We start from the raw sequence: 15,416 nt of genomic DNA on the forward strand, positions 1-15,416 counted from the left end.
GATCCCTCCTGCTTTGTTCTTCTTTCTCAAAATTGCTGCAGCTATTCGGAGTCATTTATAGTTCTATAAAAATTTCTGAAATGTTTGTTCTATATCTGCGAAATATGCCATGGGTACTTTAATAGGGATTGCATTGAATCTATAAATCGCTTTGGTAGTATGGCCATTTTGATGATGTTAATTCTTCCAATCCATGAACGTGGTACATGCTTCCATTTGTTTGTGTCTTCCTTAATTTCTTTCTTCAGTGCTGTATAATTTTCTGAGTATAGGTATTTTACCTCCTTGGTTAGGTTTATTCCTAGGTACTTTATTTTTCTTGCTATAGCAAATGGGATTTCCCCCCAATTTCTATTTTTTTAAATTTAATTGTTCAAGTACAGTTTTTTGTCTTTTACTCCCATCTCAGCCCACCTCCCACCCTCATTTTACATATCAGGGCACGGAAGCTCAGAGGGGCTAAATCATTAACAGACTGGTACAATAATTCATTTCCACAGAAAGTTTACCTTTTAGGGCTGAACCTTCTCGCCACCCAACCCCATTATCTGAAAAGAGCAAGACCAGACTCTGAGACTCAGAAGGACTTTGTCTAAGACTTTTTGGCCTCAGACCCCTTTTCTGAAAGAAAGGCAGAGTTCCAGCTCCAATTTGGCTCTCCATCCCCAATCCCATGCTGTCCCCAACAGAAAAAGTACGGCTTAGCTCAAGTTTCTGAACAAGAATTTATTTTCTTTCATTTTCTTGTTTTTTTTCTAAAAAAAAAAAAGTACCAGGTACATTTTTTTCCTGTGTGTTTTTCAAGTTTCAGCAAATGCTTGTTCCCCTCAGCCCAGCCTAAGGAGTCAGGGCTAAGGCTGGGTCAGTCTGGAGTGGAATATGGGCAGTTGGGAACCACATGATTGAGTCTGAGGGGTGCCCTCACCCCAGCTGAGGTAGGTGGGTCAGAGTCTGGCCAGGTGAGAGGAAGCACCCCGGTCCTTGGCCCTGACTCTGCCCCCTGAACACCCTCCTCAGTCAGGACCCCATAGCAAGGAGACACAAGCAGGAAAGGGACAACTGGAATCTGGAGCCCTAGATGAGGGGTGGTTAACCCCCATGTGTGTGCACATGCATGCACGCTCTCTTTCTCACACACATATCACACACACAAGCTTGTGTACATACACATACACACATATATAAGTTGGCTTTCAGAGAGGGGTCAGAGTGTAGGGAAATTGAAAAAACACGGGAAGGACAGGAGAAGTTGAGTGTTTGGCTAGTGACTCAGTCCTTCTGGGATAACCTCTCCGTCCTCAGCTGAGGGAGGGCATTCTCCCTCAGCTCCCACATCATCCTCTTGATCTCCTGAAGTTGGAGCAACATCTGAGTGAAAAAGTAGGAGGACCAATGCTAATTGTCAGGTTTGGGAGGTTACCAAGGCAATCCAATTTGAATAAATTATAAATTAAAAATAAATAAAATAATAAATGGCCCCTGCCCAGGATAGGGAGGCAACGCTGGCATGACTTGCCTGGGAGCTTGGGACAACTTCAGGGTAGCTAGTTCCTCTCCACTACCTAAGCTGGCCTGGGAATTCTAACGGAGGGAGCAGGCACGTGGAGAACCCAGAGTAGGGCAGATTGCGGTAAGGATCAGAAGCTTTAAATACCCAAATAATCAATTTGGGCATAAGCATGGTGAGGGCTTTAATTCAAGCTTGAAGGGTCTCTTGCCACCTCTCCACGTGTTTGTCCAGGATAGAGTAGGATGGGCTGGTCCTTGGCCCACATGGGTTCAGGGCACTGGCAATCAGGGCAAAGGTGAATAACGTGGATTGTGAGGGGCCTCAGTCACAGCCTGCAGTTCGTAGGGGAGCCCTGTGTCTAGTTCCAGGCTCCGGCGGGAAAAAAGCAGGCGAATGTCTCCATGCAGGCTTAAGCGGCCTGAGCGGGAGCTCCGGAACCTGGGGGAGAATAGGTGATCAAAGTAAGAATCTAGATAGTAGAGAAGCAAGGAGAAATCCTATTTAGGAAAGGGACAGCTGGGTTTGGGGAAGGATACCTGGGCCTTCCAAGCTGTCCCTGGGCCCTGTCCTCACCTGAGGTGCAGCAAGTAGCAGAGGAGGCGGTGGGTGGGGCTAGCATTTCCCTCCTCACCCACAGGCACCAAAAAGAGGCGATGGCGCAAGAAGGTCATGTGGGCAGCAGGCATGTCCGAGAAGTCAAAGGTCACAAGGAACATCTTCACCACAGTCTGGTTGGGGTTAAATAAGGTCTGGGGGCAGGACAGGCAAGGTTGGTAGGGCCTGGGGGTTGTTTTCCTCTCCCCACTCCCACTTTCCCTCAGGGAAAACTCACCACTTGGATGGTGCCCACCTTGGGCACGCTGTAACCCTTCCTCCCCAGGGGGTTCAGGTCCACGACGCCCTGGGAAGGCCATGGAGCCATCAGCTAAGGTGGGCACTGGGAGAGCCCTGAATAGTCATCTATCTCCATAGTCTCATTCTGGGACCTAGGCCCTGTCCCCCACTAGAGTTGTCTCCACAACCTTGACTCTCTTCTAGGTGAGGAATACCTAAAGAATACCTCCTGCCCTTAATCCCCCACACTCCCCAACAGCTGATTTTGGATTGAAATCAGATCATACCAGAAAGGGGGCTGGCGCATTTTGCTCGGAAACATCAAAGAAGGTGACAGTGACAGGCAGCGTGACATGCTGAGGGCAGTAGGATCCGCTAGCTCCGATCTCTGCGGTGAAGCCCTCAATGCGGCCAGATGGTGCAAAGCGTCCTCGAAGTAATGATTCCTGAGGGGATAGGGGGAATCACACTATGAATGAGATTTTAAAGATTTTATTTATTTATAGAAAGAGGGGAAGGGAGGGAGAACAATAGGGAGAGGAACATTAATGCATGGTTGCCTTAATGAGCCCCCTACTGGGGACCTGGCCTGAAACCCAGGCATGTGCCCTGACTGTGAATTGAACTGGTGAACCTTTCATTTGCAGGCCAGTACTCAATCCACTGAGCCTCACCAGCCAGGGGGAGATGCTGGAAGTTTTTATCCATCCAAGTCACACTCCACCATCCCACTTCCCCAAGAACCCCCCCAATCATGGAATTCAAGGGTAACTACCTCAAAGTTGCCCAAGAGGGTACGGCTGATGGCAGGGGTAGGAACAGGGGAGGCACTGGGGGGGCTCAGCAGGTCTGGGCCCTTCCGGAGGCTTCGAAGGGAGCTCCTGGTAGAGCAGGAGATACACAGGGGGTTGGCTTCAGGTACTCTGGGATGCCTACTCCTGTCCTTAGGGCCCACCCTTTACCATTACCCAGGGATCCTGCCCTAGGGCGTCCCCTACCCTGGGGTGAGAAAGAGGATTACAGATTTCTGTCCCCATCTTCCAGGGACAGGACAGAGAGAGAAGCTGGTCACTTACAGCTTCAGGCGACGGGCACCTTTCAGCCTCCGCCCCATAGGACTGCAGTCTGTTGGGTCCTATGGAGAGGACAGAGTGGGGAAACATACTGGGTGGAGGCCAGGAATGTTTGGGGAGCAGGGGCTCATCACAAGCTCTCATAGGAACATGCCCCCAGGCCTTGATCTTTTCCCAAAGGGGCAGAAGTGGGGGGATTGGGCAGAAAAAGGGAAGGAGATTAATAAGTACAAACTTCCTGTTATAAAATAAGTCACAGGGATATAATGTATAGCATAGGAAACAGAGTCTATAATATCATAACTACATACAGTGACAGATGGTTACTAGACTTACTGTCACGACTTTGTAAGGCATATTAATGTGGATTACCTCCTCTCCTGGCTTACCAGCACAGGCTCCTTGGGCCCAGGCAGCAGGTGACTCCAGAAGGGTGTGGCTTTGGCATCAGAACTGTTGGCAGCAGGAGGGTGACCCAGGGTTCCCCGGCGCCTCTGAGGGGCTGGCCCCTCATCCTCAGAGCTGACATCCAGGGCTTCTCCAGCAGGAAGCAGCCTTCGCTTGGTGGGGCAGGGGCCTGGGGGTCCAGGGCCAGGGGGTGTGTGCTCGGGACTGTGCCCATTGGCAGTGCCAGGGGACTCCCTAGGCCAGGGGCTGCCCCCATTGCCCACCCCAGCCACTGGGCTCTTACCCCCTATTTGTGCAAGACTGTGCAAATCAGTGTCAAGTGTGTGCAGCTGGCCTGGAGAGGCTCGCCCTGGGAATTCTCCCACGGACCCTTGTCCCCCTAGGTCTGGGGAAGCCCAGTCTCTGGTGTGCAAAGTACTGCAGGAAGCATTTGATGGGGGCCAGGGGTTAATCAGAGCCCCTGAAGTCCAAGGTGAGGTGGAGCTACCTCCCTGTTCTATAACACACAGGCCATGATGGCAAAAATGCTGACTGGCCACACCCAGCCCCAGCCCCAGCCCCTCTGGGCTCAATAGCCCCACAGTAGATGGTTCTTCAGGGGGTTGTCCCTCTCTGGCCCCAAGCCCAGGGCCTCTCTTCAACTCCCGGGGACCGTCAGTAATCGGGGATGGCCGTTTCAGGGCCCTATGAGGCTCGGAGGCACCAGCTGGAGAGGAAAAGATGGATACCTGGTAGACCCCGGGGGATGTCACCCCTCCTGCTGGGCTGTAGCCCATGAGCAGGCCACCCTGGAGGGCCCCCTGCCTGACTGCAGGCTGTGAAGGGCCAGCCTCTGGCTCTGAGGATGGAGATGGCTCCGCCTGCACGTGGCGCATGAAGTCCCCCCTTGGGTCAGGGGGGTCCCCCCTCACAGCCTTTATGCTGGGCCTGGGCTGGGGGGCCGGGGGACATCTGTGTAAGAGAAGAGAAGAAAAGGTGGTCAGAGGAAGCAGTGAGTTTTCACCCTCCCAGCTGCGTTTCAGAGTCTTCCCTGGACTGAAGAGGCGACCTTGAAGGATTCATGGGGGTACAGGTGTCCAAATCTCCAGATGGATTAACAGAATATAGAGGCCCACTCCAGAGTTTCTGAGAGGGTCTCATGTTTAGCTCAGGTTTCTTACTGGACCTGCTTCTCCTCCCTCTCCCTGGCACTCACCCCGATGTAGAGGCCTAAAGCCTAGCTGAGTGTTCTCTCTTCCTGACTGATGCCTTGCTCTCCTAGCTTGCAGTCTGGTCCATGCCCGCTGCACTGGCAAGGTGACTGCCACCATTCCGTGCAGCTCCTGGGCTCAGCTGGACCCTGAGGAGAGAACAGACACGTCAGGATTCTCGCATTCAATGGTAAGACTGCTCTCCAGTTGTGGGCTGATAAAATATACCCCAGGACATCCTCCCCACTTATGGGAAGCTCTCCAGAAACAGAAAGAGCAGTCCTGGGATCCAGGTCCCAGGGAGCAGAGCTGAGCTACCTAGTGAGTCACAGAGAGGTAGGTCTTGGCTCAAGGTAATAGGCCAACACCTTGGGCATTCGTGCCCCAAATGGGAGGGGGGGATGAGATACTCCAAGACCCAAGAAACCATACCAGCTAAAAGGTAGCTAGGGCAAGAATTCGGCTCTCCTAGTCATGACCACCAAGTTGCACAACTCATTCCCATATATCTATCTCCAAAGAGACAAGTGCCACCCCAGAGCCCTGAGGGCAGAGGTCTTGTAGAAACTCACCCCCCCATCAACACTCCTCAGGTGTACAAATCTCAGGTCATCTCAAAGCAGGGCCCTTCAGCCTTAAAACTACCAATTGCCCCAGCAGTCTCTCCCTTTAATAAGAAACAACAAATCTAACCATAAACAAGTGTGTGTGAGGGGGGTGGTACTGCCAGAAGGCCCTCCTCTTCCCGTAGGCCCTGCAAACTAGTGATAAGGCAGTGGCAGTCAGGGAGCTGGAAGCAACCAGAGGTACCCTTCTACTCCTCCCAAACACGTCCAGCACATACCAATACCCCAAAACCCATCCACTACTTTTCTGCCAGAACACAAGATGGTCTTCACCAACAAGTTCACCCTCAGGGAGCACATACTGGGTAAGAGGAACATCAAATTGAAGAACACTTTCCTTCATGGAAGGAAATACTTCTCTTTCGGGCAATAGACTTTGCTGCCTGACATCCACAATGCCCTTTCCGCTTCAAGAAATGCCTCCTGGCCATGGCTGGTGTGGCTCAGTTGGTTGGAGCATCCTCCCGTAAACTGAAGGGTTGCAGGTTTGATTCGTAGTTGGGGCACATGCCTGGGTTGCAGGATTGGTCCCCAGTTGGGGTGCATGCAGGAGACGGCTGATCTGTTTTTTTCCGTCTCACTCCCTCTCTTTCTCTCTCTCTAAAATCAATGGGCATATCCTCAGGTGAGGATAGAAAAAAGAAAGAAAGAAATTCTCATTTGTCTACCCAAGACCTATCCTTCCTCATTAGCTGGGTCAAATGTCATTCCCTCCAGAAAGCTTACTCTGGCCACCCAGACCACAGATACCTTTCTCCCCTCTGAGACCTAACCCATGGCAGTGCTACTACTTCCTGTAACCCAATGACAGTTCTGCTCATTTTGTGGGTAAGACATCTCCTAGACTGATCATAGAGATCTGGAGGATAGGTCTGTACCCCACTACTCTGTCCAACTCCAAGCGCAGGCGTAAGCACATAGCAGGGCTCAAAAAAGTAGAATGGGAGTTCAGAGATCGGGGCAGCAGTCCTGACAATGCAGAGAAAAAACTTCCACAGTGAGAGAAGCAGAGAGATTAATTGTATAGGGGGAATAAGATTCAGCAACAACAGTGAGAGTTGGCTGTGCAAGGGGAAAGGGGAGATTTGCACCCAGGGACTGAAAAGTTTTCCTACACTAAGCTCCTATCACTGTACCCCACACTATCCTAGTTCACCAAGTTCTCATTAGAGCTGGGATTCCTAAGAAAATTCTGGTTCCCTGTGGTGGGTGAGGTGGCAGAAAGGGCAGAATGCCAGTGGCAGTGTTGTCATAGGTACAACCTGTACTCTTTCTACCCCTCCTTTCCTCTACCCCAGCCATTCAGACTCAGGAAGGGCCTTTTCCTTAGGACTTCCACCTCCACGTCATCCCAATTGGCTTCTTGAGCCCTTGCCCTGGGGAAGCCAGGTGATGACATGATGCCCTACTTGACCTTAACATGTCTGGCACCTGCTCATTAGCCCAGAGCCCTCTCAGTTCCTGACCTGTCCACGAGAAACTCTAAGACTCACTTCCCTGCCACCCAGCCAGTCTGACTCTAGACCATGGCTTTAAGCTGACTCATGGGGCAGGACTGTGGGGGAAGGGTAGGCCAAACCTCATCTCTGTGCAGGGGGTGGGCAGCACCTGGCATCAAACAGCTGTGCCAGGCTTTGGCTGGCAAAGACTACAGTTCCCAACATGCCAAGGGTGCAAGGCCAGCAAAAACAACAAGTCCCAGAATACCATGGGGGTCTGTACCCTCAGATACCTGCTAGGCCTGGGAGGTGAGATAGGTGGGTGTTGGTATAGGCACAAGCTCCCAGGCTCACTCTCCCCTTCCCTTCACTATTAAAGATATCCATTCCTCCTCTGATCAAGGAGGGTGGCGGGAAGAATTCCTCTCCATGTGCTTACCACCTTCATCCTGTTCAGAGAGAACTGTTGCCAGCTGCTCTATATTTCGTCCCTACACACATACACACTAACTAGGGAGCTTGTTTCCATAAGCCACCGCTGAGAGTAGGAAGGTCAGCTTCTGCTTTTTCACCATCCTCTTGGCCACTGGACTAAAGCCCTACACCCTCAGTGGAAAGGGAGCAGATCTCAGCACCTCCTCCAAACTGAACCTGGCAGACTCACACTGGTTCCTGGATTCCTTGTTCTGGACATACTCCACCCCCACCCCCTGCTTAGCCTACCAGGTCCTTTCTCAACCCTCTCCTCCCCGCAGCCCGGGACAGGCCCCATTCCCTACTGGAGTTTCGTAGATTTGCTCTTTCCCCCTAGAACACACTCACCCCGCTCCCAAATTGGCTCCGCAAAGGCAGTCGCTGCTCCAGGCCCCTCCGTCCCGTCCCTCCCTTCAAATCCCCAATCTTCCCCGACACGGGCCCCCAACCCAGACAAAGGGTGGCTCAGGCTGAGCTCTGCTCTGCTAGGCTCTTTCCTGTTCAGCTTCGTGTGCAACACTAGCGGGCCCTGGCGCTCGCAGCCCCCCAGCCGCTGCTGCGCCCCTCCCCGCGACTGTCCCTCCCCGTGGCCACCCGGGCTCCGTGCTGCCGACTCTGCTGCCCCTCTGACTCACAGGCCATTTCCTACCAGCTGATGGGGCTGCCCGCCCCGCCCAGCGTCCCAACACCCCCACCCCAGCGGCCCGGCCGCCACGCCCCCTCAGACCACGCCCTCCATGGCAGTGACCAAACTCATTGGCCCATAGGAGGCCAGCCTCCCACGACCTCAAGTGTAAGGCACGCCCCCTCCAAGAGATGCAAGCCCATTGGCCCTCAAGGGGGCAGGCCTACCCAGAGTGGCCCCTCCCACCTCCTTAACCCCACGTCTGCCTTAACCCGAGCATCTTTCTGCCCAGCAATTTAACCCTTTCCATGGCATAGGCTTCCCATTTCTCTCTCCGCCCTCGCCCTCTCCCTTCCCCTTCCAAGGCAGGTTAATAAGACGTCCTAGGGTTTTCATAGACACAGCCGGACAACCTCCAAGATCCACCTGCTCTTTCCATACCAGACCCCAAATAGTCCCATGCCCATTCACCTCTCCCTGCTTTGCAAACCAGAGCTCCAGAGAACAGAGAATTGTTGGAGCCTAGGAAGTTTCCTTCTTGTCAGAAGGGATGAAAAATTCCTTAAGTGGAATACTATCTCCTTCCATTGAGAAATAGTATTCTTTCTTCACTTAGTCTATATTGATGCTCTTTTGCCTTCATTAGAGGGGCCCCAAGAGCTCATGAGAGAGTGATACATTTTAATTCAGGGATAAACATCATTCTCTGTGTCTCTGGACTCCCACTCTGTGATTAGGTGGCTTCATCTCTTCTGTCAGTTCTCTTTCTATTCTAGGCCCCTGTTCGAGGAGAGGCAGAACACCCATGGGAGGTGGGATAGGAAAGCTTCTGCCCAGAGTGGGGGAAATATACCCAACTCTTATGATGGAGCTCACCCCTATGACTCACGGCTCCCTCGAAACTCCCCACCCTCCCCCTGAGTCACTGGGCCCCAGGGCCAGCCCAGACTCAGTCAAAAATGAAGTGGCAGCAAAACCAGGATTCCTAATTCTTGTCCTCCTATTCTTTAAATGACCAGAATGGAAACCTCTGTAAGGATTAGGCATTAAAAGGAACATTTCAGAGGGGCTGCTCTTGGGGAAAGCTAAGAAAATAGACAGCACTGTGTACCTTTCTGTGTGCAATTATCAGTAAGTCAAACAATTTGGGACTTAGGGAGCTTTTGCTCCCAGTCTTCCACAGAAGCAGGAGGCCCTGGAAAATTAACATCAACCAGGGCAGCTGTCCAGTTGTGCCTATAGAAAGCGGGGGGGGGGGGGGGGGTCTGTTCNAGGGGGGGGGGGGGGGGGGGGGTCTGTTCTTCTATAGTTAAAAGGCCACAGAAGGCCCAAGGTCTTTGTTTCTACCTTGCCTGTACTGTGGGCCCCAAGGACCCTGCGGTTGTCACTGGACAGTAAAAAGAGTTTGCCCTCCCCCTACTTCCTCCTTGTGCCCTAGGCTGAGGAAGGACAAGCAAGTTAGTTAGTTCCTCTACCTTCTCCTCACCTCAGACCAAGGAAAAACCCTGAAAAGGAACCCAGTTGCTGTGGACTAACTTCCTTGCTGGTTCCCTAATGGTAAGAAAAAGGAATAAAGAAATTTTCAACACCCTGCACAATATTGTAGAGTACCAATGTATCTAGATGCCTTAGAGTAAGCTCTGCAGCAGACACAGAACACTACAGAGAAGGAATAATACTTTGGTGACCCTACCTTATCGTGTCTTAGTGCCACTACCATAGGCCCAGACCTTGGTAACTTGCAAAGGTCAGGGGGCAATAGTTTAGAGAGAAAGATCAAAGAGTTCTAAGCCTCAGTGTGCCCTAGAAAGGCAGCATGGTATAATCAAGGGCCTTACCTAGCTGCCCTAACTCTTACCCTGTTTATTTTTTTTAAAGCCATTATCAACAGCTGACCCTGCCCCCCCACAACACACACACACACACACACACACACACACACACACTTTTCTTTCTCTCCCTATTAAAATGGAAACTCCACTGAGAGCAACAACTTTGTTTTGTTCATGCTGGTATTCCCATAATCAACCTAAGTGCCTGGCACATAATAGGTGTTCAATACACATTGGCTGAAGGAAGCAACTAACCCTGGTGTAAGTGAACAGCAATCAGGAGATCTGAGTCCTAACTCCTGTTACTATGAAACCTGAAGAAAATCAGTCTCTTTGGTGGTAAATTTCCAAATCTGTAAAACGAGGGGTTTGCATAAATGACCACCGAGGACATCTAGAATTATACTGCTATAATTTTAACAGCTATCATTCACGCATATCCATTTTCAGAAGATGGATCCAAGCATCTGAATGCCCTGCTGCTTGTACTGAACCAGAAAGGCTATATACTACAGCCTAAGCACAAAAAACTAATGCCCTTTCTCTTTATGCCCCACCCACCCACACAAATGCCTCAATCCCAAGGAAGCTGGAGTGAGTCTGCCCTAGGCCCGCCTCTCTGACAATCTGGGGAGCTGTGTTGCTATAGCAATCAGCTCCTCCTCAAAAGGCATCAGCCTGCCCTCCTTTACCCCACCCTACCCCACCGCTTTGTCTGGCCTCAGAACCCCCTCCCTCCCTAGCCAGTCTCTCAGCCAGCGGAGACTGGCTTGGGGCCCCTTTCAGCAACACTGTCACACTCATTCAGCCAATGTGTAGAAGACAGGCCTTTCCCACCCTCTCCTAGTCAGCTCAGAAGCAAAAAGAACTCTGGCACTATATCAAGTCCCCTCAAGGAACCAGAGGAGCCCCCAAAAGGACTGGGCTCTAGTCTCAGTGCTGATGGTCAGTTTCCAAGCCAGGAGTATGGGAAGCCATTCTACCTTCCTCTCTCAAATGAAGCTGGAACCTCACATCCCTTCCCTACTTCAGCCTGTAATCATGGCCCATCTCTAGAAACAAAGATTAAAAACCTTCAATACTCCTTACTATACATCCTTCCTCCCCCAGAAGTCCAGAATTTTTGAGGGCCCTAGAGCTCCTCACCGAGGAGAAGGAAAAAAGGTGGGGAAAATCAGTTTCTGGCAAGTGGTAAAAATATGACTACCAGTCACCTGGGGGTCTGTTGGGAGAGACCTTGATAGTAGTGGTGGGTGGGGTCTGAGCCTTGCTGCTGACTAGTAGGGTCTCTGGACATTAAGTACAAAGTCTGGGGCAGGGCACAGCTCCTAGGGCAAGGACCAGGCCAGGCCCCAGGGCGAGGAAGGAAGTGGGAAATGAGCACACCCAGAGCATAAGGGCAGGGCAAAAGGTGGGGGGAGGGGGAAGACAGGGACCAAGGCAATCTGGGAGGAAGAGGAACTAGAGTGGGGGGGGGGGGGGTTTGACAGAACTGAATGGGGGAAGGATCCCCAGAGACACCAGCTAGAAGAAACCCCAGTCTCAGCCAGGCAGATCTAAGGCAGACTGAGGAGACAGTCCTACTACACAAGTCCTGGTGGCAAGAAGGGCCGGGCTCCTCTCTAGCAGTGCTGAGACCAGAAGGGGGAGTTAGCAGTCGAGGAGCCAGGAGCACTACAAGACCGGCTTCTTCACCCCACTAATTTCATCACCCTCACTCCTAGAATACAGTACACAAACATCTTCCTGGAGTCTCTACAATGCCCCCAGACTATCACTTTCTCAAAACACTAGGAGTTCTCCCCCATCAATTGGGGCCTACAAATCCGTCCCCTCACACAGTGCCTACAGCCCCGTACCTTCTTTTTCCAGTCCCTCCATTGCTCCCACACTGTGGACCACCAGCCCTCCATCACACAGCACCACGTTCCCCCAAAGTGCCTTCGGAACCCCTCCCCCTCAAGTATCGCTTCCAACCCTCCACATCAGACAGAGGCCTCACCCCTTCAATTAGTACCTTCCATCCCTACAAAGCACTCCCGCCCCTCCCCCACAAGAGCCTCTGAAGAGTGCACCTCTTTGCCCACATATTGAGCTCCCAACTCCTCCCCCAACTCCGTCGTCCTCCTCCCCCCAGCATATCCTCTACATATCCTCTCCTTCCCTAACGTGTCTCCCACATCTTCATGCCTGCGCAAGCGCACCTCCGTCCTTGTCCCTTTATCCACCCGCAACCCGTCCCACACCTGTAGTTCCGTGAATTCCGTTGCACCTGGGGAGGTAGTGGACTGGTGCAGTTACCAAGCGGCCCTAGCCGCAGCCTCCGCCTGCAAACCTCGCCCCTTAGGTTCGAGCCCCGCCCCCGCAACTCCCGGACCCACCCTGTCCCTTGTCCCACCTCCCACCTTCCCCCGGGTTCGTCCCCTTTCTTAGTTTCTTAAATTCCTCAGGGTCCTCCCCTTTAACCCAGACCACGCCCCTTTCGGGTCCGCCCCTTCTCGTCTTTTCAGCGTCTCCCTACGATCTTCGGCTAGTCCCTGGCCCCACCCCTGATCCCTGCTCCATTTTGATGTCTCCGCCTCTCTCTAGGACCCGCCCCCTAGAATTCCAGCCTGGCAGAACCAGTGCCAGGCCCCGTTCCAACACTAACCCCATCTTAGAGCCTCTCTACCCGCCCCCTGCTTCTCCCGCTGGCCTCACCCAGGCCTCCTGATCCAGCCCGGATGCGCTGGCTCTGATTGGCGGCAGCGGCCCCAATGGATGGCAGGGGAGACAAAGTGATTGCTGCAGGTCGTCTGAGGGCCCACCCCAGCCACGTGCGGCTTCTGTGATGACAGGTCTGGAGGGGCGGGGCCTTAACCCCAGGGCTTTGGGCCTGGGCTAGCCAGTTCACGGCGGGGGACAGGGCGGGGGGCAGGAGCCAGAGCGAGAGCGCTACCTTGAGGTCCCCGAGCCTTATCCGGGCTCCCCCCAGACTTTCGCGTTGGTGTGAGCTGCATGTGGGACTTGAACCTCTTTGTGGAGAGGTCTGGGTTAGCGCGCGCATTTGCCCCAATGGAGGTCTGCGATGTTTGCCAGGTATGCAAGGAGTCTCGGGGGTGTGTGAAAATCTGGGCGGTGGGGTGTCAGGTTTGTGAGGCTGACAGGTTTCTGAAGTTCTGGGAGTTGGGAGGTCAGATCTGTACCTGGGGGATCAGAATTTTAGGAGTCTAAGTTTTAATACGGAGATAAGAGAGCCAGAAAGTTCTCAAGAAAAGTAAGGCCTTTGCTTTGAACAAATGTCGAGTGAACTTTGTAACACTTATAGACGTTCTGTAATTTAATTAACGTTTTGAATCTTGTCTCTAATTTCCGCACTCTCCACTAGTTCCTCAGCCTCAGTAGGGGAAATCAATGCTTACTAGCTACCGGTAGATGGCAGCACAGGACCCTTGCAGAACTGAGTGGCCCTAAGACCAGAGCCTAAGGGGTCTCTTTGAGGAGCGTGAGGTATGGATGACTTTTTCATAGGTCGGACCTGATCAAATCTTGGATTCTTTAGGTCTCGGTGACTTTCTGTGAGTAGTTACCTTAAACTGGCTTACTAAATATTAATGGTGTGTTAGGCGGAAACTATTTTTTTTCTCTGCTCCCAAGAACTTTAGTCATACAAATACCTATATGATCCTAAAGAGAGGAAAGTCGGGAGGGTATTGTGGCAATAGCAAGGGTTTGAGGTCATTTGGGTTGGTCTTGAACCCTGGGTATTGGGTACTAGCTGTATGGATTTGGGTAAATTAATTGACTTATTAAGAAATTAACTTTTAATGCTTCTTAGTCTTTTGGCTAAGATCAAGTGAGGAAATAAACTTTTAATTTTAGAACATTTTTTAATTACAGAAAATTTGTGACTATGGTACCTTTTTCATATACCCCATACTCAATTTCCCTTATTTTTAACATCTTACATTTGTGTGGTCCATTTGTTACAATTAATGAACCAATATTGGTACATTAACTAAAGCCCAAACTTTTTTCAGATTTCCTTAGTTTTTACTTTATGTCCTTTTTTCTGTTCCAGGATCCCATCCAGGATAGCACATTACATTTAGTTGTCATGTCTCCTTAAGCTCCTCTTGGCTGTGACAATTTTTCAGAGTTCCTTGTTTTTGATGACAGTTCTGTGACACTGGTCAGGTATTTTGTAGAATATCCTTCAGTGGGGATTTTTCTGATGTTTTTCTCATGATCAGACTGGGGTTATGCATTTTGGAAAGTAATACCACAGAGATATAGTGCCAGTTTCATTGCATTGTATCAACCCATGTGTATGTATACGTGGTATGTTTACATACACAATACTGACATTATATTGTATATTTGTATTACCATTTAAAAAAAATTAATATCTTCTAAACATTCTCTGAATCTTTATTCTTCAACACAATTAAAAGAATTTATGAAATCTTGAGGCATATAGGAAATTATAAAGAATACTACAACACACACACATTATTCTCATACAGCTTTATCAAATCTTAATGCTTTACCACATTTACTTCAATTTTCTATTAAGGAAATTAATATTTCAGATAAAGCTGAGGCTTTTATATGCTCTTAATCTCATTCCTTTCCCTGCCTCTTTCTTTACCTCCTCTGCCCAGAAGTAACCACTATCCTAAATTGTTGTTTATCTTTGCACTTTAAAAATAATTTTTTCCACTGAGGTACATGTATCTCTATTGGGTAGATACTAGCAGCAGAACTGCTGAGTCATAGGGCATGCATATGTTCAGCTTTAGTAGATATTCCCTTATATTTTCCAAAGAGATTGTAACAGTTCACATTCCCACAACAATAAGAGTATACGAGAGATCTCGTTTCTCCACTTCCTTGTCAACTCTTGATGTCAATCTTTTTAATTCCAGCTATTCTTGTGTATATGTAGTGGTATCTCATTGCAGCTTTTGTTTGCATTTTCATGATAGCTAGTAAAGTCCAGGTACCATTTCATGTCTATCGGTTACCTTCTTTTGTGACCTGTTTGATGAACTCATTGGCCCATCTTTCCATATGATTGTCTTTTCACTATTTGTAGTTTTTTGTATATTCTGGATAGGATTATTTTGTTAGAGAAATCTAATGCAAATACCTTTTCTCACTTTGTAGTTTGCCCTTTTATTCTCTTTGTTCTCGTAAAAATCTGTAAGTGTATAGAAGTTCTTAATTTTAATATAGTCCAGTTTATCTTTTTATAATTTTTTAAATTTAATCTTTATTGTATTTTTTCTATTATCATTAATCCCCTTATACCCATCTTTGTCCAGCAATCACCACACTTTTGTACTGTTGACTTAAAAATAGAACAGTTGTTTTTATCATCAAAAAATAGTTTTATTCGCCCTGGCTGGTGTAGCTCAGTGGAT

General features: G+C 50.1%; 1 protein-coding gene across 5 annotated transcripts; it reads right to left on the minus strand.

The window, feature by feature from the left end:
- Nucleotides 1–796: 796 nt before the first annotated feature.
- ATOSB (atos homolog B) lies at nt 797–12,795 on the minus strand. 5 transcript variants are annotated; one of them, XM_037035868.1, is made up of 9 exons: nt 12,712–12,795; nt 5,021–5,164; nt 3,807–4,776; nt 3,421–3,479; nt 3,120–3,225; nt 2,632–2,790; nt 2,343–2,411; nt 2,084–2,259; nt 797–1,948 (listed from the first exon to the last, which is right to left on the minus strand). In XM_037035868.1, the coding sequence occupies exons 3-9, from the start codon at nt 4,698–4,700 to the stop codon at nt 1,795–1,797; spliced, it is 1,617 nt and encodes a 538-aa protein (XP_036891763.1). In that variant the 5' UTR covers nt 4,701–4,776; nt 5,021–5,164; nt 12,712–12,795; the 3' UTR covers nt 797–1,794. The 5 variants fall into 5 exon arrangements, with proteins under 5 accessions (XP_036891763.1, XP_036891760.1, XP_036891762.1 ...); XM_037035865.1 differs by lacking the exon at nt 12,712–12,795 and adding an exon at nt 12,258–12,380; XM_037035867.1 differs by lacking the exon at nt 12,712–12,795 and adding an exon at nt 8,190–8,230.
- Between the last annotated feature and the right edge of the window lie 2,621 nt (nt 12,796–15,416).

This window comes from Sturnira hondurensis, unplaced genomic scaffold (genome assembly GCF_014824575.4).
Source record: "Sturnira hondurensis isolate 20B ecotype Veracruz unplaced genomic scaffold, ASM1482457v3 Scaffold0022566, whole genome shotgun sequence".
NCBI lineage: Eukaryota > Metazoa > Chordata > Mammalia > Chiroptera > Phyllostomidae > Sturnira > Sturnira hondurensis.